Source organism: Carex rostrata, chromosome 17 (genome assembly GCF_964058835.1).
Source record: "Carex rostrata chromosome 17, lpCarRost1.2, whole genome shotgun sequence".
NCBI classification, from domain to species: domain Eukaryota; kingdom Viridiplantae; phylum Streptophyta; class Magnoliopsida; order Poales; family Cyperaceae; genus Carex; species Carex rostrata.
In genome coordinates, this window is record NC_135934.1 from 9,444,082 (window position 1) to 9,463,544 (window position 19,463).

The following is a 19,463-nucleotide window of genomic DNA, read 5'->3' on the forward strand; positions in this document are numbered from 1 at the left end:
GATTAAATACATAAAATTGTTTGTTCAAACTATTTGTACTGCAAACTTTAACATAGTCAGTTACAGAATGTGTCACAGTCATTAATTTAAACACATATAAAATGGATTTTTATTTATTGCTCGGATTAAATGAATCAGACCTAAATTAGACACACACGATAACACGAACAGAATGCACATGCTAACTTATTCTAAAAGATAGCAAAATTAATCTAAGATAGCAAAAATTACACAGTACTTATTTGTAGTTTGTCACGAATTAATCACTCGAATTTGATTTGTTCTGCTGTAGCCGCTCAACTTTTTATTTGTCAAAATCAAGTTACTTTTTTACTTTTTCATTTAAAAAAATTAACGGAATATGCTAATTTCATTTAAAATACTAACTAAAAAGTTATATTTTTATTAATTTATTGGATGAAAAAGTTATAAAGTGACTTATTTGAAACATATGAAAAATTCAGTAGCTATAGAGAAATAAATTAAACTTGAGTGACTAATTTGTGACAAAGAACAAAATTTAGTGACCTCTGACGAAATTTATCTTTTCATATTGTTTTTTATAAAATTTCATATTTCACGACTAAATCATATTACTTCAATTACAAAAATATTATACCAAAACAGTCAGCAACAGAGCCACACGAGTCTAGAGAAAGACAACTATCTACTTCTAGCCTAATAATTTTTTTTTTTTTCAAAATATGTTTCTTTTGTCATTTTCTTTTTTAAGAAAAAAGTTATAAAAATATATTCGTGTTTAAAATAATTTTACAATTATGTTTTATTTTGAAATTTTTACTCACTCTATTATATATTTTTGGCTTAGCTTTGATAGCAAAAAAAAAAAAGTAGTGAAATTACAAGGTTATAAATAGCACGCTATAGCGGTGTTGCTATTATAGTGATTTCGAACTACAAAAGCTATACTGCTATAAGCACTATAACGCGCTATTCACGCTATGGCGGCACTATATGAACATAGCGCCATTTTTTTAACCATTCTGTTATGACACGATAAACGCTATTTAAACCTTTGAAAACTACATATTATCTTATTTCTATCTTTCATCTGCAAAATTACAATTTTACTTTAGTAATCTATTCAATATGAAATTAATAATGACTATAAAACAAGGAACAAATAGGGAAAATTAATTATGAGCAGATGGGATCATGGGAGGGGACGGGGACAGGGTCACAGGGGTGGGATGGGAGATTTAAGGCAAAGCAGAATTAGCTGAGATTGGGCAAGGGCATAATAGTCATAACTCATAAATACAAGTTTGATTTATAGTACAGTCAAAGCCTCTATGGTCCAAAAAAAGAGAGAAGATGTCATGTCAACAGCAAAATGCAATCAAAGAAAAGAAATATGGTCCAGCATATGAGGAAAGGAAAACATTTTTTTTTAATTATAGAAACTGATATAAAATAATACAATATATTAGAATGAGTGTGTGGGATTTTAGATGGTATAGACGGAATCGAAAAAAAAATTGAATTCAAATGATAGAACCAAAAAAAATTTATAAGATATCACGCATGACGTTCTGAACTGACCACAAAGAATTCTAATAATCAATTCAATATTTGAATTCAAAATTTATATCGGCTCCAATTCCAATATTTCTGAATTCAAATTTACTAGTTTTTTAGAGAAAAACAAGATCGTGATTTTCCTCTTCTCCTCCTCTCTCTCTCCTTATCTTTTTTCTATCTCTGAAGGCCTGTTCGACGTGATACTATTCACGTGGGAAAAAAAAAATTCACTCATACTGATTTTTTTTTCCACATGAATAGTAATTTTTCAGTTCAAAATTTTCAGCTCCTATTCCCACTGAAAATGTCGAACACACCCTAAAAGTAGAATTCAATTTTTCACTTAAAAAAAAGTGAATTTAGATCTTGCATTTCCTACCCTCTATTTCTTTCTTCTTTCTTCTTTTCTCTCCCCACTAGATTGGATTTATTTGATCTGGATTTTGTTTCAAATCTATTACGAGTGAATTTACCTTGTAGTTCGTTGGTTGCTATGGCCACCAGATCAGATCCAAATTTTTTTCGGTTCCATAAATTGAATCTGAATTCTTTTTTTCGGTTATGTCTATATATCCAAACCAGTGTTTTAAAATGCGGCCGCATATGTGTATGCGGTCGGCAGCCGTGTTCAGAATGTCCATGCGGTTTTGACCATGCGGCCGCACATGCGGTCATGCGGATTAAAAATGCAGCCATGCAGTTTTTCCATGCGGTTTTAATAATTTGATTGTATTTTAATTAAAATTTATATTAAAAAAGTCAAAAAAATATTGTTGGTTATGTTATTATGTGAAAATAAATTCAAATATATGAATATGAATATATATATACGTGAATTTTTATTTTAAAATCTGCATATGCGTCCGCATACCGCATATGCGGTATGCAGTGGCCTTCCGCATGCATGAACAAAACCGCATTTTAAAACACTGATCCAAACCATACGCACTTATTCTACTATCATATATTATTTTATATTAATTTCTATAAATAAAAAAGTCCTGCAGTAGGAGACGAGAGTAAAAAAATTAATTAAAGGACAAGCATGCGCTATGTGTAATTGTTGTGTAACCCGACTGTGGTGCTATTATTATGCCCCCATTGGGATGCATGGTACCTTGATTGAGACCAAATTAGAGACACCATGCATGCGCAGGTGTTTTCTCCACCCTTGAATCCTCTCCATTTTGTCCTCACAAATGGACATGTGTTGAGCTCCATAGAGGGGGATGTGTTTCACTTTCTTCAAGGAACCGGAGAGGTGGTTTTGTTGTTTCTTGTATTAGGAGGCAAGTCGTAATTATAAGAGTAAAGCTAGCGTGTGACATGCTCACTAAGAAAGTTTGGTGAGCATAACTCCAAAAGTATGTCGGATTGACGTCAAATGTCAAATCCAAACCGTTGAAATCCATGTACTTCATGAGTGATGCATATATATGCAAAATTTTGAAAGTTTCGAGTTTATTTGCTACACGGTCAAGTGGTCAAAGAAATGAACATTTTATTATAAGTTATTTTATATATTCAATTTTTATTATTTCTTTGACCACTTGACCGTGTAGCAAATAAACTCGAAACTTTCAAAATTTTGCATGTATATGCATCACTCATGAAGTACATGGATTTCAACGGTTTGGATTTGACATTTGACGTCGATCCGATATACTTTTGGAGTTATGCTCACCAAATTTTCTTGGTGAGCATGTCACACGCTAGCTTTACTCTAATTATAATGTATGAGGAGAATTGGAAGACGCATTAATTAATTGAACTGTACTTCTTTTAGTTTAGTTTAACCACACATTAATACCCAATGAACTGTAAATTTTGCTTACCAACAATTAACTTCGTAAATGGTAAACAATATAAGATGATATTTTCTTCTTCTTTTTTATGCTCTTCAGAAGCGATTTATTCAATTTTGCATAGCTAAATAATAATATAGGTTAACATAGAAAGGGACATATTTTATCGTATTTGTCATTTTTGGTTTCAACATCTTTCTGTGAGGCAGACATTGTGAAAAATACATCTCATCTCGTAAGGTAAGACTAAGATTTTCACATCTTAAGATAATTAGGTGGAATCACTTTTTTCCGATTAAGAGGTTCATAATTTCACAAGTTATACCAGCCGAGGGACATTTCACCTTTTATTTTTTTAATTTTCATTCTTTTTAATTCAGTAGTTTTTTTTTTTTTGTTGCCACTGAAATATGAATGATAGGCTTTTGTGTTCGTGTCTGTGTTTGGGCTGGGCATGACCCAAAATGGCGAGAATTTGTAACGTTCGTTTACATATGTGAAATGAAATCAAACGGACGAACAGAATCTGAAGTCTATTTCATTTAATAAAAGGACCGTTAATTTGGGCTATATTTCTCCGGCCCACTCGCAGGCCTTTATTACAATTTAGAATAGTTACTTCTCCAGTAAAACTTGTTTCATCACGACCGTCTAAAACAAGATGGGATACTCTTATTCGATTTCGCTATACAACGGACGGTTTATGATAAGAAACGGACGTAAACTTAAAACAATAACTGGAGAGAATAAGACCTCAGATAGACAGCAGTCGGTAGATTTGAATTGGAATTCCCTAGAGTAATAGAAATGTTGATTTTGAATCCGAACCGTTCGATCTCTTTTAGCACTAAATATTAAAGGGTTCTGTGCATTTTATCTCAGAGCAGACTGGCCCGGATTCTGATAGGACGGTCCTGATCAAAACTCAAATTTTGAGTTACTTTAGGAATAACGTAACCGGTTTATTTATTTATTTTTTTTTGTCATCAACCCGGTTTATTTCTCAGTTATCATCCCGCACTAAATTATATAAGAAGCGGGAACACATTCAGAAAAACCGCGAGATACAAAAAACCATCAACAGCATCCATCAAGTCCAGTGTTCCACTCATGGCGAACGAATCACACAAGGAATTTCTCTTCCTTATTCGTGATTTCTCCAATCAGAAAACACACGGAGGTACAAATCCACTTCTCTATTTGCCTGATTGATTGCTCAATTATTTTCCATTCATCTTGCTCTGTTGCTCTCCCATTTCCGTGGATTGCCTTTGGATTGAATCATGCTATTATGAGAAATTACTTTACGCTTTAGTCATGACTAATTCATTCCGTCTTCTCTAAACTATAACATTTATCAGATCGCACTAAAATCGTTTGAAATCACTCGTGCTCTGATGTTCTACATTGCTTTTGGATCCTTCCTGCTTACTCTTCTTATGCCTTTTTACCTATTCAGAGCGTAGGGTTTCTGATCTGAAGAAGCGCATGCTGGATCTGACCTCTGATCTGGAATCCGCCAACTCTGATCTAGAGGTTGCGAAGCAATCTAGAGAGATGACTGACCAGGAGCTCAAAGGCACACAATTCCAGCTAGCCATGACTTGTGCCTCGATTCAAGCTCTGGAGGTATAAAACTTTGTAAATATTTTTCGACTTCATTTATTGTTCTGCCTTTGTGAGAGTTGTTCTGTTCGACCGTCATCCTTCAAAAAAGAGTTGTTCTGTTCTTTTTAGGCAAGGGTGTGCAGTTTGCACGAGGATATCTCCAGGATTGGGTCTGAATTAAATGTGCTTAAGGTCAGAACTCAGAATCATGCTTTTACTTCTTGGAAAGCAATCTTTTTTTATACACCCTTGGGTTTTACCATCTTCTAATTTTGCATTCATGCCCTTGTCACAACTCAAAAGCACCTCATCTGATATACTGGTATGTTTAATGTATGAATCTTACATTCAAAACCTGCTGTGAGCAAAGAAATCAAATTATTGCACATTCATGAGGAAAAAGCTGCTACCAAATTATTGGTGCTGTAAGCAAAGACACCAAATTACTGCACATTCACGAGGAAAAAGGTGTTACTGAGTGTGCCATCTGGCATACTGATTGGAATTTTGCGGGGCTATCTTTAAAAATCTTGATTTGCTTACAATGGGATTTTTAATGGCTGAACGTGCTTGTTGGCATTAACTTTCTGCTTGATCTCTTTTGGTACAGAACAAAGAGGATGCTGAGAGGTACATATCGACAAACTTTTCTTTTCATTTCTTCTATTTCTTCTTTTATGCAATTTACAACGAACGTAATATTCAGTCTTGTACTCGATTCGGTATAGAGAGGGTTTTAAAATGAAGATGCTGGAGATAAATTCTAGGATAAGGTTAGTATTACTTGACAACCTATTTTTTTTCCCCGTAAAATTCAAGTTATTTCTTTGGCAAAATTCAAGTTATTCCTTAGGTTTTATCATAAACTATATTTTTCTTTAGGGAGTTTCAAGAGATGGCAGTCAAAAGTACCTCCAAACAATCTGATCTACCTCTAAGTAAAGGCAAGAAATTATTTTTATTGTGAATTTTCTGAGCCATGTAGTATTTTGGTTGACTTCATTAGGCTCATCGTTTAGAGAAGTAATTAGATAGTTAAAATTAGCATAATCGTATCTATAATACAAATCAACAAGTGTAATACAATAGTGCATTTTTACTGCAATAGATTGGAATAATGATTGATACATGCGCAGATACAAGTCTATCAGTATAAAATCTCCTCTGATGCCAAACTTGGATTTTTAACAAGGTAAAGCAGGTGATTTCACTAAATCGGAGAACAACATGATGGAATCAGAAGAAAGTTTGAAGGATTTAGAGGAAAACCTCAAGTGCATTAATGCTGAGATGCAAATGCTGGAAGTAGAATACGAAAAACGGTTAAACGACCATAGTGAGGTAAGTTTTTCCTTTTGGTCTTATTTTAATCTTGTAAACATCTTTTACAACTCGAGAATTTGCATTGGTTATTATTTAGGTCAGCAAGGAGCTTGGGAATTTGAGAAGGAAGAGAATTCTTGTGGAAGCCATTATAGAAAAGTCTAAGATCTTGCCGGAGCTAGCGGGATATCCTTTATTTATCACCAAACAAAAGATTTAAAATAATTATGAAATGCTTCAGTTAAATCATTTCAGATAAGAGGAAAAAAATATTAAATTTTCTTTGACAAAAAACAGGCAGACAGCTGAACTGGAAAGGGAATATGCTTCGCTTGGAGAAGAGCTGGAGAGGAAGTACGCCTGCCCTAGTTGTGGTACGAACAACATGGCCAGTATCAAGAATTCGTAACATTGATTGAATGACTTTTTTCTTAGAGGTGTAAAGAGTAGTACAGGGGACCTTGATACGTGCAATAAAATAGGTGATTTCTTTGACACAGTAAGTCATGGCACCGACAGTCTTGAAAATTTGTGATATCTACTCAATTAATTTCTGATTCTCGGAGATGTAATGAATACAGGATTCTTTGCACTGATAAATGCAATCTGATAGTGATTTCATCGCCCGTAACAAGTGCTGTTTTTTTTTTTTGGCAAGTTTGAGTTTATACAAGAATGGCGGGCTTTGTAGTTTTAAACACATTGTATTTTTTGTTTTTCAAGACCGAATTGCTTTAAATGTTTAAGATGAATGAGCATTTTTTTCTTCTAATATACTAGGTAATATACACAGCATCCCAATAAACCCATCACTGTTTTTTTGCATATGTACAAATGTAATACATGGGCTGTATACACTAGAAAATGTATTCAATTATTCTATCTCGTGATAATACATGTACAGGAAAAAAAATACAATAATTAAAAAATAAACTATGCTATATTTGTGCTATATTTGTCAAAAGAGACTATGGAGTGACTAGAAAGCATCAATTTGATGTCTTCACGCCAATTGCTTTTGAAAACTCCTTGATGAGAGAATTCTCCTTTGCTTCTTTATTTCCTTCTTCTATGTGCCATCTCTTCGACATATTATCAACCTGAGATTCCAACAAAAATATAATTAGACTGCTGCATTTGAGCAAAATTGATCTAATAATCATATGACCTGGTGTATAATAATGTACTAACCCAAGATCGAAAGGGACTCATTCGTTCCTTCAGCTTGTCAACTTGAGGTAGAATTGCATCTCTTCCCTTGGTTTTTATATCATCAGTCTGAGAAAATATAAATTAAATTAACACAGATGTTACTTGTGTAAACATAAAGTTGAGAAAAATACATGGTACTTGTGTAATGGACAATCATTACTCAGTAAAAGTAACAAGAAATGAAAGAAAAAAAGATACTATTCTCAGAATTCCATTAAAGAAGTGGTCAGGTTTTAGCTCCAAACAGAGGATGCATTATATACCTAGTAAAGGAGTAAAATTGCTACATGCACATAAATATCAGGATGGCCTTTTTTGTTTTTGGTATTCATCTTCACTTTCCTCAGTGATTTCTCAAAAGAACAGTACCAAAAATTGTGTAACCGTGCTCAGGGTACACAGCATGCACAAACATAAAATTGCTACATGCACAAAAACCGTCTAACCGTGTAAGCATGTCCAATAACATTGTTTTGAAAAGCAAGAGTAGACAACTCACGGAGCGCAGCTCAAGCTTATGAGCAGTGTAAACAGACAAGGCTGTCATTCCTCCAAAGACCACAATTGTAGCAACAGCAAATGCCTTCCCAACTTAAAAAGGAAAAAAAATAACAAAATGTAAAATAAGGATCAGCAAAAGAACAGGAGTTCACAAACAAAAGAAAAAGACACGGTTAAAAAAAAGAAGAAAGAATAATCACTTTGAGAGTAGCTGTGCATAAGAGCCTTGAGTTTCTCAGGGTCAGGGGAGCTAGAAACTTGGCCTCGCCTCAGATCATTAGCAGTTGATGCCGAAAAATGTGGCTGCTCACTTGGCAGTTGCCACCTGCTCTTTACACATCCATAAAGTAGAAAACGAGTGGTGATATTAACTTCAGTATATTCAATTATCCAATATTATTTCCACTTTTAACACTTGCTTTTCATAAATTACTTGTTGTCCCGTATATGTATGCCATTTTTTTTTTAATGAAAGGCACTGAGTGCCTGTTTCATTGTAATATGAAACAGAGAATTACAATTAATTTGTCTCACCACGCACACCCCGGCCTCATTGACAGAACAGTCAACCAATCGATACGATGTACTGATAAACTGATTCAGGAGCAAAGTGCTAACAGTCCCGATCTCGGCATTACATTTTGCATTATGTATGCCAAATTCACTTAAGAGTTTTGCTAATTCACCCGATAACAGAAAATTTCACTGTATATGGAATAAAGCTAAGCACTATTCACATTCACTATGGTCATCATAAAATATAACACCAGTATCCAAGGGCTAGATTGTCAACCAAAACAGAGTCAACTAAATTATGAGTCCACATCCTCTACATTAAGGCACTGTTAGAGTTTAGCTCCGGACCGTCCAATCAGAATACGGGCCAATCTGGCCCAAACCTGTAATGCACGTGGCCCCTTTAAGATTCATGCTAGTATGTAACGAACGGATCGAATCTAAACTCAAATAGGTGTGTTAATTCAGAGGATATGGATTCCTAAATTACCCCTATCCCTTTCACAATAACTTAACCAAACCTATTCATAAAAATCACGCATACTTGACGATCCAAGTCAGAGTTTATTTGCTCGATTTTATTTCAATTTGGGCTTCAAGGATTCAGGGAATAAAACAGATATTCGAATGAATATACCATTCAAATCATGCTAAGCTAATGGTACCAAATATGTTAAATGACCAGTCTTAATTTGCAACAACCCTTGGCTTAATCCATAGAATTAGTAATAGATGAGCAACTACGAGGAGAAGAGATAGAGACCTTTTGGGACCAAAAGTGGTCTGAGGAAGAGAGACATAGGCACGCAGGGGATTAATTGCATCCGCCGAAACAGAATTAGCTGAACCCGACCCGTTTATGCCCCATTTAGAGGCGGTCGACAGGGACGGATCCGACCCGGCGGAGGCGCGCTTGATAGGGATGGAGTGGCGGAGGATCTCCGGCAGAACATCCGCCGGAGCGACAGTGGAGGGCGGAGATGGAGAAGCGGAGGCAGAGGCGGGGGAGGGAGGAAGCTTCTCGGCCAGGCGACCGGCGGCGTGCTTGGATTCATGGAGGAAGTAGGAGCCTTCAGCGGCGGCGAGCCTGCCGGGAAGAAAGCTCATGGTTTTTCCGAGGGTTTTGGTGCTCGGGCGAAAGGTCGAACAGGTGGTGTTGTGCGTGCGAAAATACAAAATAGGCCCTATTTAATAGGGGGAGTTCGGTTGGTTGGTTTGTTTGTTGGCTGTGGGGTGTAGACGTAAGCCGTGGCGTGGCTTGACTCGTCTTGAAACTTGTTACTGAAGAAATTTCATTGTTTTATAATTATATTCCTGATGTTTTAACGAGTTAGGCTACTATGACATTGGTGTTATTTGAAATTAAATAACACCAACTTTTAAACCCTTAGATCTGTCTTGAGATTCGTAATATCCGCTTTTACTGTTCAAGCACTTTATTTTGTACGAATCTCAAGGCAGATCTAAGGGTTTAAAAGTTGGTGTTATTTAATTTCAAATAACACCAATGTCATAGTAGCCTAGCCCTGTTTTAACACCATAAATTGTAGAAGTACGAAAAAAGGGAGACCAACAATTTGTGTTTCAAAAAACTAAATCCTGGAACTTTTAAGGAGTATCGCTAATATAACATTCATTTCAGTTTATATAACACCCAGTGTTTTAAAATGTGGCCACATGGGCTGCATATGCGTATGCGATCGGCAGCTGTGCTCAGAATGCCCATGAGGTTTTGATCATGCGGCCGCATATGCGGTCCGAATATGCGGTCATGCGGAATAAAAAAACGCATATGCGGATTGAGGCCATGTAGTCCTTCCACGCGGTTTTGATAATTTGATTGTATTTTAATTAAAATTTATGTGAAAAAAGTCAAAAAACTATTGTTGGTTATGTCATTATGTGAAAATAAATTCAAATATATGAATATGAATATATATATATATATAGAGAGAGAGAGAGAGATAGGCTAATGTGCTTTCGGTAGCATATGGGCCGAAATACACACGGTCCAAATTTAAAATTTAAAAATTCAAAAAGTCGATCTGAACCGTTCATCTTGTTCTCCATATTAATATGTGCTTGCAGACCAAATTTTACATTTTTCTGAATTTTTTTACTATTTATTAAGCTACTTTGAAAATCGCTAATCCAACGGTTTTACTATTTTGTTAAGCCACCGTTGGATCAGCAATTTTCAAAGTGGCTTAATAAATAGTAAAAAAATTCAAAAAAAATGTAAAATTTGGTCTCCAAGCACATATTAATATGGAGAACAACATGAACGGTTCAGATCAACTTTTTGAATTTTTAAATTTCAAATTTGGACCATGTGTATTTCGGCCCATATGCTACCGAAAGCACATTAGCCTATCCCTATATATATATATATAGGCTAATGTGCTTTCGGTAGCATATGAGCCGAAATACACACGGTCAAAATTTAAAATTTGAAAATCCAAAAAGTTGATCTGAACCGTTCATCTTGTCCTCCATATTAATATGTGCTTGGAGATCAAATTTTACATTTTTCTAAATTTTTTTACTATTTATTAAGCCACTTTGAAAATCATTGATCCAACGGTTTTACTGTTTTGTTAAGCCACCGTTGGATCAACAATTTTAAAAGTGGCTTAATAAATAGTAAAAAAATTCAGAAAAATGTAAAATTTGGTCTCCAAGCACATATTAATATGGAGAACAAGATGAACGGTTCAGATCGACTTTTTGGATTTTGAAATTTTAAATTTTGACCGTGTGTATTTCGGCCCATACGCTACCGAAAGCACATTAGCCCATCTCTCTCTCTCTCTCTCTCTCTCTATATATATATATACGTGAATTTTTATTTTAAAATCCGCATGAAAATCCACATATGCGTCCGCATACCGCATATGCGGTATGCAGTGGCCTTCCGCATGCATGAACAAAACCGCATTTTAAAATACTAATAACACCAATTCCAAAACCTATCAAATCGAGTTCAAATGGTGAATCCAAACTGTTCCAACCGATCTGCTTCATTAGTTGTGCGTTTACATGTGAAATTTATAAGTTTTTGAGTTTATTTGATATCAAGTCAAGCAGTCAAATGTTTGAGTTTTTAAATTAATTTTAATACATTCATTTTTCAATTTTTTTGCTGCTTGATTTGATACTAAAATAACTCAAAAATATAAAAAAATTGCATGTAAACGCATCACTCATAAAGTAAATTAGTATGAACGGTTTGAATTCATTATTTAAACTCGATTTGATAGATTTTGAAATTGGTGTTATATAGACTGAAATGACACCGATATTATATTAGCCATACTCACTTTTAAGTATGTTGAGTCAACTATTTATAGTTTTGATCTCTTTTTTATGTAAAGTTAGACAAGATAACTTGTACTTTAAATTATTCCTAATCAAATTTAACTAATACGAGTAAGACATGATAATCATCTCTTCGGATAAGAAAAAGCTACCCTTGATCACCCAATATTTGGACTAGACCCAATGAAGTTTTGTTAGCTGGCTTGTTCTCTGTGTGATTGCTAAATAACATTTTCATTAGCTATTATCTGTTATGAACTGTAGTACTTTTGATTAGCTTATGTTTTAGTTTCATGTTACTGAGGTACAAGCTGATTGGTACCACCTCTTGTAAGAACAGTGTGATTCCATAGTGAAATCGGTGGTAATACCACTATTAATAATAAACAACAAAAAGAGGAGTTGAAACTGATGACAATTTTGCATATGCAGAGAAGCGAAAACGAAGTGTATACCACTATTCAAATTTCTCTGAAAAGCGTCAATAGGAACTTTTTTCATAAATTGAGCTTCTTGAGTTAAAATAGCCAATAACCTTCTACACAATCTAAATATTAAAATTTGTTCAATGATAAAAATAAAAAATAATAAAATGAAATAAGAATTTGATCAATGATTCAGATTGGGTTTGATCAATTTGTTTTCATTGCTGCATCTTATTGATCTTGATTTTACGTTTGCCATCTAAAACAAAATACGTCAAGAACATCAAAAGAGCACAATTAAATTAAAAGATCTTTTTCATTCCAATGTTCTTCACCTGAATATTTTTAATACTAACAGTGTACATTTACAATACTTCTCCAAGCAACGTTGCCGAATGCAACACGCAACATTTTAAGCTCTTTCTGATAGTATCCTACAGTACTCTCCACTTACAAGATTTTATCTTTAGTAATTTTATCTAACTAAAGTCGCTCCAGTTGTCACACTCTGGTTAACCATAAAAGTCAAGCAGGTGCAAAAGGTCTTGAAGTAGATCGGCCCGGTGTCGGTGCCAACTTAGCCAGCAACGCATTTCTTCGCTGATCAGCACATTTGACATACTCTTGGATAGGAGGAAGGGTTGGCTCTCCTTTTGTATTTTTTGCAACCTGGCCTCTTATCAACTATATAACAAGCACTGAATTAAATTATTAATGAAAAGTGGAGATTCTTTTCCAGAAGAACGAAAGGAAAATTAATGGTACCTTGGAAGCCCAATGCCTCTCGGCTTGCTGGCAGACATCTCTTATATCTCGCCCTGACATCCTACATTTAGAATATCATAAACGAAAACAAAAAATCAACCACGGTTGCTAAATTATTTCTATTAATATGTAAGGCTAGTATTTTAATTTTCTCCCTAATTTAAAGGAAATTTAATAAACCTGGTACGGAAGTTACTATTAAGATCAGATTTTGACTAATCTAGAAAATATCAGTACAACATTGTGCATCTCCAGGTGACTAGTCAAGAGGGGATAAAAAAGAAGAAAAAACAATTTTAGACGTTACAACAAGAGTGAGGCTATGGTACTCTGCATAGCACAGATTCGTCCGTACCATGGTCCATATTTCTATTTTCAAAACTCAAAACAGTCGATCCGAACAATTAAACATTGTCATCGCGGGAAATTGTACTTGGGAACCATATTACACATTTTTTAGACTTTGTTCACTATTCTTTTATATAGGTAGAAAATCACTATTTTGAATGGTCTAAAATTTTAAGATCAGGTGATTTTCTACTTGTCCAAAAAAACAGTAAAAAAATTAAAAAATTTGATCTGCAAGTACATTTTCATATGGAGATCATGTTGAATGGTTCAAAACCGACTATTTGGACTTTGAAAATAGAGATATTGATCCTTAGTATGGACCAATATGCGCTATGCATAGTACCATAGCCTCACTCTTACAACAATCTTCAATCTTCAACAGTGCGCAATGAGTAGGATGAAAGAGCGTACCCTTCAGTTGCCAAGGCAAACTCAATCAATTCCTCTTTGTTCAACTGCTTTGCATACTGGCAGGCTATTTCTGCACGGGTCTCCCGATCGGGCAGATTGAAATTAATTATGGAATCAAAACGACTGCAATAAAATATGAATTGTTACATGTTTTCAAAGAATATTTTAAATAAAAATAAAACTGCAGGTTCCATCAAAACCATTGTCTTGGTTTAATAAAAGAAAAAATTTAAGTGCTCACCTGATAAGGGCTGGATCAAGGTCCTCTTTCCTATTTGTTGCAGCAATGACCACCACTCTCTTTTCTTGTTCAAACCCATCAATCTTCAAAACAAAAACAAAAACAAAAAAGTGATCCTCGAGTTAAGGAAATTGCAATAGAAGAACAGGTTAACAATTTTACAAAATGGACTTCGGAGCAATGCAAGAAATTAGAAAAAATCAGTAGTCTGCTAACAGTAGAGTTGCAAGCAGAATATGTGTAGTCTACCTGGCGCAAGATAACTGACAAAATTCTTCGCGTAGCTTCATGCATCTCGCTATCTCGTGCAGCAGCAAATGAATCAACCTGCATTTCTCCATTTTTTTTATATATGATACTCTTTATATGTGGTAGTATGGTTTAATTGCACCTGGGATCAAACGTTATACTCTATTTATATGTTGCGGTGGATCTGTGGACATACAAGACACGACCGAATTAGAAATGATGATACACGTAAAAGACTTGGGGTGGCACCAATTCAAAAGCAGCTCATCCAACACTGCTTGAGATGGTCTGGGCATCTCCAACGAAGGCCTCCCGAGGCACCGATGCGTACTGGGATGGGATTATATGTCGTATTGGAAACACAAGGAGAGGTAGAAGTTGGCCAAGATTGACATGGGAGGAAGCACAAAAAGAACTTGAAGGAATGGAATGTATCCAAAGAGTTGGCTTCAGACAAGAGCGCGTGGAAGTTAGCAATTCACGTACCAAAACCATGGCTTAGGAAATATTGTTTAGATGTAGAGCTTAGGACTTTGGCCCCCACGATTGGGGATATGACTAGGGATTTGGGGTCAAGGACATAGAGCTTAGGACTTTGGCCCCTATGATATATAGTGTAGGCATAATATAGTTAGTATATTATTAGTATTATTACTATTATTAGTCGTACTATTATTACTATTAGTAGTACCACTACTATTATTATTTTTATTATTATTTTATTACTATCTATTTCACCTTGTGACTATGATTGGGTTTCATTTCTAGCCCACCCGAACTTGTTTGGGACTAAGGGCTTGGTTGTTGTTGTAAAAATTTGCAGTGCTAATTTTCCTATTTCAGTGGTTTTGAGGGGCCCCAGGAGAAATACTAATACAAAGAGAATATATTTAAAAAAAAAAGAAATGAAAAGATGGCGTACCTCATCTAAGAAAACTATAGCTCCATCAGGGAGGTCATTAGCAAGGGAAAATACATTACCCATCAAGCGCTCACTTTCACCATAGTACTTTGACATGATGATTTCTAGTGGTACATATAACAATGGAACTCCCTATTAAACATAAATAATCAAGAAAATGTCAAGTAAAAGTATAGATTTACTCATAGAAAAAAGGATAACAAAGCATATCTAAAATTTTTCAAATCACGTACAGCCTGATTTGCGATTACTCTAGCTGAGGATGTCTTACCAGTCCCTGCAGAGCCAAAGAACATTAACCAAATGAAATACTAAATAATATAATTCAGGTGTCATTTAAAGTGCACCAAAGGAAAACCTGGTGGGCCTTCGAACAGGATGGCCCGTGGTCTATTTGTCTCAAATTTACGGCGGGTCCCACGGGCAATGTCATCATACACTTCTGGGCTTTGCAACGCCAAAAGCACTGTGTCTTCTATTTCCCTGCAAATATTACAGTATCATGGGTCCAGATTCCAGAGTATCAAATTATCCAGTTTGCTCATTTTGGCAATATCATCATAGAGGGTTTAGGGTTTATCCCAGTGGTTCAGGTCCATTTAAATAGTTTTTTCATTTATTAAGCGGGTCGACTAATACACCAAAATTCTATTCCAAATGTTCAACAACATTTGTACTGTAATCCAAATATCAATCCTTGTAACTGACAAAGTGCTGACAGCATGCCAACATCTTCAGAACTAATAAGGAAACAACCAACATCAACTGACTCAAAACTTGGCAAAAGAGAATATAAACCGTACGCTACATTGTTACAAATCAAGGAGTAAGGTTACCGTTGAGGTCTCGTACTGCTGGTATGGAATTAATATATCAGTTGTGTACAGCAATACAATTCCTTTGTAGCTCTTTGTTTGTACAATAATGGCATTAATTGTGCAACTCAGTTTAAGTTGTGGTATATAACAGGAAGTCAGTTTAGATTAAGGATTTTGCATATGAGGTAATCACAATTGATTGCACAAATGTATGTCATGATTGGGGTTAATCTGTGCTAAATTATTCTGTAGCGGCCTAATTGTAGTCATAAGATATTGATATTGGATGGAAAAACTGCAGATCAGATGAGATTTTTTATTTGGAAATAAAAAAATATTTTCTGCAGGAAAGGGAAGGGTTGTAGCCAATTTTTGAAAAACAGATGACACCGCACCATGTTGTGAAATGTGGTGTGACTATTTTTCGATCCGGCCACAAAGACCACATGCCAAACCACTCCAAAAATGAGAATAATGGTCAAACGCACCATTGGTGTGGTGCCAGCAAGTTTCAAGCTTTTGTTGCAACCATTTCAGTCTAATAAAGGCTTCAAAAAAAGGCTTACACCGCATCACTGGTATGGTGTGAGAGGGTTTTTGGATTTTCTGTGGCAGATTAATGGGCTGGATCAAAAAATAGTCACACCGCACCATTGGTGCGATGTAAGGCAGCTCCCCATGTTTACTTTGGTGCAGTGTCATCCATTTTTGGAAAATCGACTTCATCCCTTCCCTTCCCAGCAGGAAATATTTTTTATTTCTAAATAAACAAAAATTGTCAGATAAAATGCTAAATGTATACTATTACCTCTTTTGGTCATCATATCCAGCAATAATTTCCCATGATACAGTACCATCCGCCGGAGTACCAGTTGTATCATCCAACCCATATATTCTAACTCCCATGGCTTCTAAATCAGACAGTGCCTTTTCCGAAGATTGCAATTCTCTTGTACTTCCTTTTCGAGATGCATATGCCTTGCTGTTCTTGCCTGATGATCCCTTCAGATCTTTTAGACCAGCTAACTTCAGTGCACTGACCACTGCATCAAGCTCTTTTGAGTTGAATCTTCCTTGCTTGATGAACTCAATTTCCTAAATTAAAACAGCGCACCAATCAGGTATATCTACCATATTATGTTTTGGATGCGACTTCCTCCATAGACAACCTTGAGCAGAAAGATAATTATGACTTAATTTGAACAAACTAAGGCCATAAACTAAACTACAGCCACTTAATTTGAGGGATAGAAAGAGAAAAATTACTGATGGCATCTATTAAAAGGACCAGTGCATTGCATACCCACACAATAGCAATATACATATCTGGCAAGACAAGACAGATGATACACCCGAATAAAATAGCAAATGCTAAATGTTCTCCTATAACACTTTAGAAATAAAATATCCCGTGTGTCATTCGCTTCAAATGGTGTTAAAAAAAATAGCCTCCTTCCTCGAGACTTCTCTGTAGAGAAAAACGGATAAACAAGTAGCTACTGCAGTTTACTAATTACTAGACGATAGTTACATGTGATATTGGGACAAATTTGAGATGTTATTGTGCTCTACATGGTCTGAATTTTATTTAGACATTTCGCTCAGACACACATGAAACTTTTCCAACTTTTATGTTTATCTGGATGTTGAACTTTTCACTTGTGAGAACATGAAGTAGCTTTTTTGTGTATGTGTTCCAGAAATCAAACAGCACTGAAAAAAGAAAAGGCAAAAGGGTAAGGAGGAAAAACTGACAGTAAATTCAGCAGCAATTAACGACTCGAAAATCAAAACAAAAAAATCAGCCTCAGCTTTCTCTCCCAATTCAGTCTTCTTTAAAGGGGGGCTCAAAGTTATCTGCTTCGCAGCTGCACTGAAAGTAGAATCCTCAGTTATGAAATATAAGATTACAAAACTGGCTTTACTATTTTGCAAATAATAAAAAAAAAACACTTTTATACTGACTTGTCCCAAGCACGTAGCAACATTTCTGACCCACTGCCATCCTGTTCAGCATCGATCCCAAGATGTGTAGTAATGTCTATGATCAGGTGCGACATCTCACATGCAGGGGGGATTTTGAACTTCACGGTTACCTGCTACAGATGTTGTCGATTATCCATTAATATCCAATTCCTCATGGTAGTAATGATGCTTATCTACAGCTCATGGTTGGTACTTACTGAAAGTGCTGTTGGTACTCAAAACTACTAAAATTATGAATGCATGTATTTGATAACAAACCAGCTGAGCTGGCCCAAACAATGCAAAAACCATGAGGTTCAATAAATCAAAACAATCCAGTCATGGTGAGACTATGCATTTACAACTTGTTATCAATGATAACATGAAAGTAACAATTTATTGCTCGGCAATAAGACATGGAACCTTTGGGCCTTTGACAGAGACAGAATAAGGTGGGTACGAGCCTCGCTGCATCCCTTTGCTCTTGAGCAATTCCTCAATGCGCTTTCTTTCTTCACCCACTAAATCCTCCCATCCTCCGGAGGAGCTCGTCACCGGACCCAATCCGGTCTTTGATTCGCCTTCATCCTGTCCATGTACATTGATCACACAAACATCAGGATACTACTCAGGCTCTACAAACTAACTATACATGGATAATTAATTCATTGACTGTGCTCTACAAACTAACTATACATTAGAAATTATAACAGTGTACACTCTGTGTGTGTGTGTTCATGTACTCAAAGAGTAATTAGAATTTAGACACTAGAATTGAAAGAAGGAACCTGATTGGAGTCTGCATAAGCAACCTGTACGGACCCGAGACCCACAGACCCGATAAGAAATGCGTACGGTAAGAGGGACATAAAGGAGAAGTCTTTGCGCTGGACTCTGGGACCCGGTTGGGTCACAAGATCAAGATCAAGCGACGACGAAAGGCGGAGAAGAGAGAGAGGTGCCTCACCGGAGATTGAGGAGGAGTGACGCCATGGTAGAGCTGATCTCGGCAGCCGCGAAATCCTCAAGAGGCGCGAAAGAAGCATTGATGCCTCGACAAATGACAAAGGAAAGCAATGAATTAAATGGCGAAGATGGATAAATATATCAGTAGGAGTTCACTAGAGTCTAGAGACGGGGAGACGGGGAGACGGAGCTGGGAAGTAGGAAGGATGAGTCGGATGTTATAAACGAAACGACAATCGGATGTGATGTTGCGAGTTGCGACTTGTGACCCCTTGCGCACGGAATTCATACCATCAAAGTAACTCAAATTTTTTAGTTTAGATCCGGACCGTTCGATCTGTTTCGATTAATGGGATTTGGGGCCCATGGCTTCCACCTCGGGCCGGATTAGCCCAAATACTGATCAGACAGTTTGGATCTAAACTCAAAATTTGAGTTACTTCAGAGAATTCGGACTCTTGCGCACCGGTACGTAACGGAGCCGATGAAACAACCGCCTTCTCTGGACCAATGCATATCACCTAA

General features: G+C 36.0%; 3 protein-coding genes across 5 annotated transcripts; 1 reads left to right on the forward strand and 2 right to left on the reverse strand.

The window, feature by feature from the left end:
* Positions 1 to 4,404: 4,404 nt before the first annotated feature.
* LOC144568101 (spindle assembly checkpoint component) lies at positions 4,405 to 6,878 on the forward strand. Its single transcript, XM_078318331.1, has 8 exons — positions 4,405 to 4,527; positions 4,807 to 4,976; positions 5,085 to 5,147; positions 5,566 to 5,585; positions 5,684 to 5,826; positions 6,148 to 6,296; positions 6,376 to 6,463; positions 6,575 to 6,878. The coding sequence occupies exons 1-8, from the start codon at positions 4,458 to 4,460 to the stop codon at positions 6,685 to 6,687; spliced, it is 816 nt and encodes a 271-aa protein (XP_078174457.1). The 5' UTR covers positions 4,405 to 4,457; the 3' UTR covers positions 6,688 to 6,878.
* A 195-nt stretch (positions 6,879 to 7,073) lies between these two features.
* Positions 7,074 to 9,701, reverse strand: LOC144568410 (coiled-coil protein). The gene is made up of 5 exons (XM_078318757.1): positions 9,271 to 9,701; positions 8,192 to 8,316; positions 7,990 to 8,081; positions 7,470 to 7,556; positions 7,074 to 7,378 (listed from the first exon to the last, which is right to left on the reverse strand). Exons 1-5 carry the CDS (start codon positions 9,612 to 9,614, stop codon positions 7,268 to 7,270), a joined length of 759 nt encoding a protein of 252 aa, XP_078174883.1. The 5' UTR covers positions 9,615 to 9,701; the 3' UTR covers positions 7,074 to 7,267.
* Positions 9,702 to 12,440: 2,739 nt separating this feature from the next.
* LOC144568347 (P-loop containing nucleoside triphosphate hydrolases superfamily protein) lies at positions 12,441 to 19,120 on the reverse strand. 3 transcript variants are annotated; one of them, XM_078318655.1, is made up of 13 exons: positions 18,761 to 19,118; positions 18,396 to 18,560; positions 17,973 to 18,106; positions 17,763 to 17,880; positions 16,816 to 17,102; positions 15,548 to 15,672; positions 15,423 to 15,466; positions 15,190 to 15,321; positions 14,268 to 14,345; positions 14,019 to 14,101; positions 13,778 to 13,900; positions 13,016 to 13,076; positions 12,447 to 12,934 (listed from the first exon to the last, which is right to left on the reverse strand). In XM_078318655.1, the coding sequence occupies exons 1-13, from the start codon at positions 19,016 to 19,018 to the stop codon at positions 12,776 to 12,778; spliced, it is 1,767 nt and encodes a 588-aa protein (XP_078174781.1). In that variant the 5' UTR covers positions 19,019 to 19,118; the 3' UTR covers positions 12,447 to 12,775. The 3 variants fall into 3 exon arrangements, with proteins under 3 accessions (XP_078174783.1, XP_078174781.1, XP_078174782.1); XM_078318656.1 differs by having other exon boundaries at positions 12,448 to 12,934; positions 17,973 to 18,103; XM_078318657.1 differs by lacking the exon at positions 13,778 to 13,900 and having other exon boundaries at positions 12,441 to 12,934; positions 18,761 to 19,120.
* Positions 19,121 to 19,463: the final 343 nt, after the last annotated feature.